At 51.5% G+C, this 4,982-nt stretch overlaps 3 protein-coding genes and 3 non-coding genes across 6 annotated transcripts, besides 10 other annotated features; 2 read left to right on the top strand and 4 right to left on the bottom strand.

Annotated features, from left to right (window-relative positions):
• Tc00.1047053510721.31 (surface protease GP63, putative) lies at positions 1–438 on the bottom strand (the record flags this gene model as incomplete). Its single annotated transcript, XM_798862.1, has 1 exon — positions 1–438. A coding segment is annotated over one exon (438 nt), but the record flags the coding sequence as incomplete, so codon positions are not given.
• Positions 1–4,982: a sequence feature (heterozygous, Esmeraldo-like haplotype).
• Positions 515–562: a sequence feature (CT-rich).
• Positions 858–1,121: a mobile genetic element.
• Positions 941–962: a microsatellite.
• Tc00.1047053510721.21 (uncharacterized protein) lies at positions 1,143–1,703 on the bottom strand (the record flags this gene model as incomplete). Its single annotated transcript, XM_798863.1, has 1 exon — positions 1,143–1,703. One exon carries the CDS (start codon positions 1,701–1,703, stop codon positions 1,143–1,145), a length of 561 nt encoding a protein of 186 aa, XP_803956.1.
• Tc00.1047053510721.19 lies at positions 1,988–2,061 on the bottom strand. Its single transcript has one exon. It is a non-coding gene; the product is annotated as a tRNA-Ile (tRNA).
• On the top strand, positions 2,151–2,222 carry Tc00.1047053510721.16. The gene has a single exon. It is a non-coding gene; the product is annotated as a tRNA-Gln (tRNA).
• Positions 2,222–2,242: a sequence feature (AT_rich).
• Tc00.1047053510721.13 lies at positions 2,281–2,362 on the top strand. The gene has a single exon. It is a non-coding gene; the product is annotated as a tRNA-Leu (tRNA).
• Positions 2,591–2,611: a microsatellite.
• Positions 2,960–2,979: a microsatellite.
• Positions 3,038–3,096: a sequence feature (A-rich).
• Positions 3,259–3,294: a sequence feature (AT_rich).
• Positions 3,455–4,982, bottom strand: Tc00.1047053510721.10 (hypothetical protein, conserved; the record flags this gene model as incomplete). Its single annotated transcript, XM_798861.1, has 1 exon — positions 3,455–4,982. A coding segment is annotated over one exon (1,528 nt), but the record flags the coding sequence as incomplete, so codon positions are not given.
• Positions 4,097–4,153: a microsatellite.

Raw genomic sequence — 4,982 nt, 5'->3', positions numbered from 1 at the left:
CACGGAGAGACGCTCCGAGTGCAGTTGAATTGCGGCGGGGAGAATTTGCCTCAAAACAATGCTCCTCCTCTCCTCCGTCAACACGTCGTCCGCCTCGCATGTTATTGCGCGGCCACCGTGGTCAATGCGCAGATCCCCCGCCGCAGTGCAGTGCCTCAACGGGTCAAACATGTCCTCCGCGGACACCTTGATGCGGATCGGAGCCCAGCCATCGTCCCCATCCTCGCCGGCGGCGGTGTACGCCTGCATGGCGCCCTGTCCCCGGCGCGGCACCTCACGCACCACCGCAGTCGGCAGCCGGCCGTATTTCTTCATCATCGCGTCAAACCCACAGCGGTGCTTCACGGCGGGATCGGCGGCAACGCAAACACCAACGCAACACACCACCATCATGAGCCACGGCGGCAGCAGCAGCGCGGTGCGGCGTGGCTGGCGCATGGCTTGGGGACAATGTGTCTGTTCCGGAGGCGCGGGCAGCAGTGGTATTAGTAGTGGTAGAAGAGTCCTTGTCCGCAGGAGAAACAGAAGGAAGAGGAGAAGAGAAGAGCAGAGAGGCAAAGAGGCAAAGAGACGCTGCGGTCACAAGAGGGAGAAAGGTGCAGCACCACATATTACCGCAACGCACACACAGACAACAACAAAATAAACAGAGCAAATAACGCCGAGGCACGGAAAAATGTTCGCCGGGGCTGCTGGCCAGATCCTCAACTGATCCGTAAAAATAAAATAGGACGGCAAAGAAGAGGGTCATGAAAAGGCAGCGGCCCCGCCACATCCTCAATGTTTTTCCCAAATATATTTTTGTATTCTGACAGGCACTCTCGTGCCACGGTGCAGTGTATTCGGGTTGGAGATATTTATTACCTACGAAATGGAGGGCTTTGGGCTCCTCCAGCCACAACACCCCGCCGCAGGGTCCAAATCAAAGAGGGTGGATGGCAAAAATAAAAATAAAAATAAAATTCGTTCTGCCGCTATCGGTTCCTCAACTCCTTCCTTCGGGACCTTCCAAAGGACCATTAGGTAGGAAAAGGATCACAGAGAAATAATTTCGTCCTTCTACCAGGACATATATTAAATTGGGCAGCCAGCCCTCTCGATAACATTCTTCTCACAGGCCCTGAAAAGTACCAACACCCCATCTACGCAGTGGCACGCACACGGAGTGAGAAAAGGGCACAGGAGAGAAAAGCAAAGAAAAGTCTGCGACTTAATTTCCTCCAGCACAAGATCAAAAAAAAAAAAAACACAAACACCTCGCACCCTCGCCATGTTGTTGCCATTGCCGCGACGGATGCATTCCGTGGCCCACGGCGAGTCCAGCGTGACTCCCCACTCCCACGATCATTCATGGCTGACGAAAAGAAGGTGCCGAGTGCGCCTTTCGCTCGCCTCCCGCGTGGGGCGGGGAGGATCGCGTCGGGCGAGCCTCCACAACTCACCCTGCGCGCGACCTCCGCACCAACAAGCTGAACAAAAAGGACACGGCTGGGCAGTTTTGCCGCCCACTCGTAGGGCCCGGCCATTCCCCCGCAGCTAAAATGAATAATAGTAAAACACAGGAGAGTCCCGTCTGCGTGGAACGCCGCAGCGAGCGCGCTCGTCCCCGCCCTCAGCACAGCAGTCACGGACACCCCCGCACCCATTGGGTCACAGCGACTTCCCAACGCCCTGCCCGCACCAAAAGACGCACGTGGGTGCATGCGATGCTGGGACTCGTCTCCTCCCTCCAGACGACCTCGCCACAACGCAGGCTCGCATAAGTTCAATCCTCCAGCACACAACTGTCCGTTAAGCCACACACCGCAGACACAAGAAAACAAACACACTCATTGCCCGTTTTTCAAGAGCGAAGAGAGGAATAGTGCAGCAATTGCACAATGCTATTATTACTGCTGTGCGGCGTCGGTTCCGTCCATCACTTTTGTGATGCTGAAAACCGCATGCTGGAAGGTGAAAATTGCACGCAGAAATTTGGACAAAAAAGTGCTCCCAACAGGGGTCGAACCTGTGACCTTGGGCTTATTAGACCCACGCTCTAACCGACTGAGCTATGAGAGCCTTGATGCTCACGTGCGGGAAAGATGCCGCTTTTTGTGTATAGAAAAAATTCAAGCAGCCTTTCATTCTTTTTTCTGCTTGTCGACGTAGCTCCCATAGTGTAGCGGTTATCACCTCGGACTCTGAATCCGATAACCCTGGTTCGAGTCCAGGTGGGAGCAATTTTTTATTATATTTTTTAGAGGAATTCTGCCTTCTCTCTCGATGTTTTCCGACGTTGCTGGGGTTCCCGAGTTGGTCAAAGGGGTGAGACTTAAGTTCTCATGCGTAAGCTTCGTGGGTTCGAACCCCACCCCCAGCAATTTTTTTTTTTTCGCAGAAACCATTTTTTCTTTTTTTCTCTCACGTACGCTTTGCAGCAAATCTCTGCAGTCACACCGTTCGCATCGCGGAATCGCCAACGACAACACAATCCCTTTTACTGAAATCCGTCTGCGCACCGGGTTGGGCGGCCGGAAATGAAAACTAACATGCGACTTAATGGAACTTTCACCTACTCAGCTCCGACAAAAGGGAAAAGAGAAAAAATAAATAAAAATAAAAATAAAAAACGGTCAACACGAGAAGCCCGCGGTTCGGTCGATCGCAGCCAACGCATCCCCTCCGATGCGGGGAGTCGAGAGCCGTTGACGTCCCCGCAACCGCCCGGAAGGCAACAGCAGCCGTCGCATGGGAGTTTTTTAAGTGGATGGGTGAAAGTAAGAGAGAAACGGAACAAAAAAAAATAGTAATAATTTTTTTTTCTTTTCACCCGTCGCCTTGCAGAGCGGTATCATCACACGAATTAGAAACCAGGCAGCCAGAAAAACCGCAGCGAAAGGGGTCCACCAACAAAACACGCACGCCATCGTTTACTCGCCCCCTCCCCGTCTCTGGCCGCACATTCTTCCTCCCAGAATTTTTTTTTTTTTTTTTTTTACACACAAAAAAGCATACAAAAAGTAATGGGCGCAGACTGGTTGTTTCTTCTTCCAGATTTTCGTTTTCCTTTTCTTTTTTGTTGTTGTTTTTGTTGTCTCGTTTTGTTTTGTTTTTTGCGCGGATGCTCTTTATGGGTTTCCTAATGGAGAAGCCGATGGCACGCGCACTCACCTCCCTCCGCGTCAGTGAGGATCACTGGACGGTAGACGCACATGCAAAAAAAGATGATGAAAACGTGGCAATTTTGCTACAAGACACGTTCATTGTTTAAACCCCTTATTAATTTTTAAATATATATATATATTTATATATCGGTTGGCGCAGGTGAATGCTGATAAGCGGGGTATGGGAGAGGCCGAGCGGCATGACACAGAAAAAAACCATGCGATAGACAAACAGCAGTGTGAAAAATATCCATGCATGCGTCCAAACCAAAGAAATAGGCTAAAAAGAATTGAAAACGCAAACATTTCTACAGTGAGGAAGCCCTCTTGAAAACTTCGGTTGGGATGCTTGGCTGCTCCGGAAACTCAAAACCACCCACGTCCCTGACAATGTATTTGAGAAGGCCATGTGCGTACACCTGGGCGTAAAACCACCAGTTGATCATGTACGTATCAAAGTAAAAGGCAGAGCGAGAGCGCTCGTTCAGACCATCATCCAGCAATTCTGTGTGTGCTGTGGCAAAAACCCACTCATGTAGGACAAAGGCACGGAACTGGCGGTTGAGATCCTTTGAGCGAAACACAGCCCGTCCAAGTCTCTCAACGAGCTTTTGTTTTTCTTCTGATCCAATGGGGTTTGGAAGATTTGCCACGAAACGAAGCACGTAATACGGCAGTTCACGGAACAGAATGAAGCGCACCATGTACTTAATGTTGGACTCAATAATCTCCCCCGTCATGGGAGACAACGCCTTGGGGTGTTTTTTCTTCCCATTCCAATAAAGCCGTGTGGCATCGCGAAGACGCCTCCATGTCACGCAGTTTAGCGACGAAGAAGTCGCGGCGTGATAAACAAACGGAAGAGAAGCCCCCGGTGCCTCCGATGGGGTCAGGCATGTTGCGGGAACCGAAACCGTCCCATCCTGTTCCCGCTGCGGCTGGGATTGAGTTTGTTGTTGTTGTTGTTGTTGTTGTTGTTGTTGTTGTTCTTGCTGTTGCCTTTGTTGGGTCGCAATGACTGCCAATGGGGCAACGCCCTCCACGCCGCCTGCGCCATTCTTTTTTGGCAGCTCTGCCTTTGCCAAGGCGTTGAGAAGCGCCCCGCCCACATGCCGTCGTTGTGGCTGCTCCGTGTTCGTCACCTTCACTTCCTGGCCCTTGTAGTGGTACTGGGTCTTGAAAAGGACCTTGATGATCGTATTGACCACAAAGTCCACGGGAACAATATCGGAAACGGCATCCGCGCGGCCGCATACGTCACGCACCACACCCATCCCCACCGTCAACAAGAGACCGCCCGCAGCCGTGAGGGCGTCCACCCAGCCTGGGAACGGTTCCTTGTAGCTACAGCCCACAATGGATGGGCGAACAATCGACACGGGACAATTGCCTCTTCTCGCATACACCAGCTGCTCCCCCATAGATTTAGTAAAAGTATACGTGTTGGGGAAGCCGTACCTTTTTAACAGCCGTGAAGATACATCATCCACCTCATTCTCATTCAGGGCAAGAATATGTTTACACATAGCCTCTGGATCAAACGGCAGCGGATACAGACGCTCCTCCACTGTGCTCCCTCGAAGATTATAGTTCACATAGCAGGTAGAAACGTGAACCATGGCCTCCAGCTTTCGACATTCCTTGGCAATCGCAAGAACACGCAGGGCACCCAAAGTGTTTGTGTCCACAGCAACAGTGAGGCGATCATCAAAGTTGACCGTGGCGGCCATGTGCACAATGTAATTCACCGACGTTAAAATCCTTTGACAGTCCTTGTCATTTAGGCCGAGACGATCGTCATGGATGTTCCCTTCCACCCCAATGAGACGCGAGCTG

The sequence above is a fragment of the Trypanosoma cruzi genome, genomic scaffold (assembly GCF_000209065.1).
Source record: "Trypanosoma cruzi strain CL Brener 1047053516831 genomic scaffold, whole genome shotgun sequence".
Classification (NCBI taxonomy): domain Eukaryota; phylum Euglenozoa; class Kinetoplastea; order Trypanosomatida; family Trypanosomatidae; genus Trypanosoma; species Trypanosoma cruzi.
The sequence above is the reverse complement of the archived record's forward strand: the minus strand, read 5'-3'. Positions and strand labels throughout refer to the sequence as shown.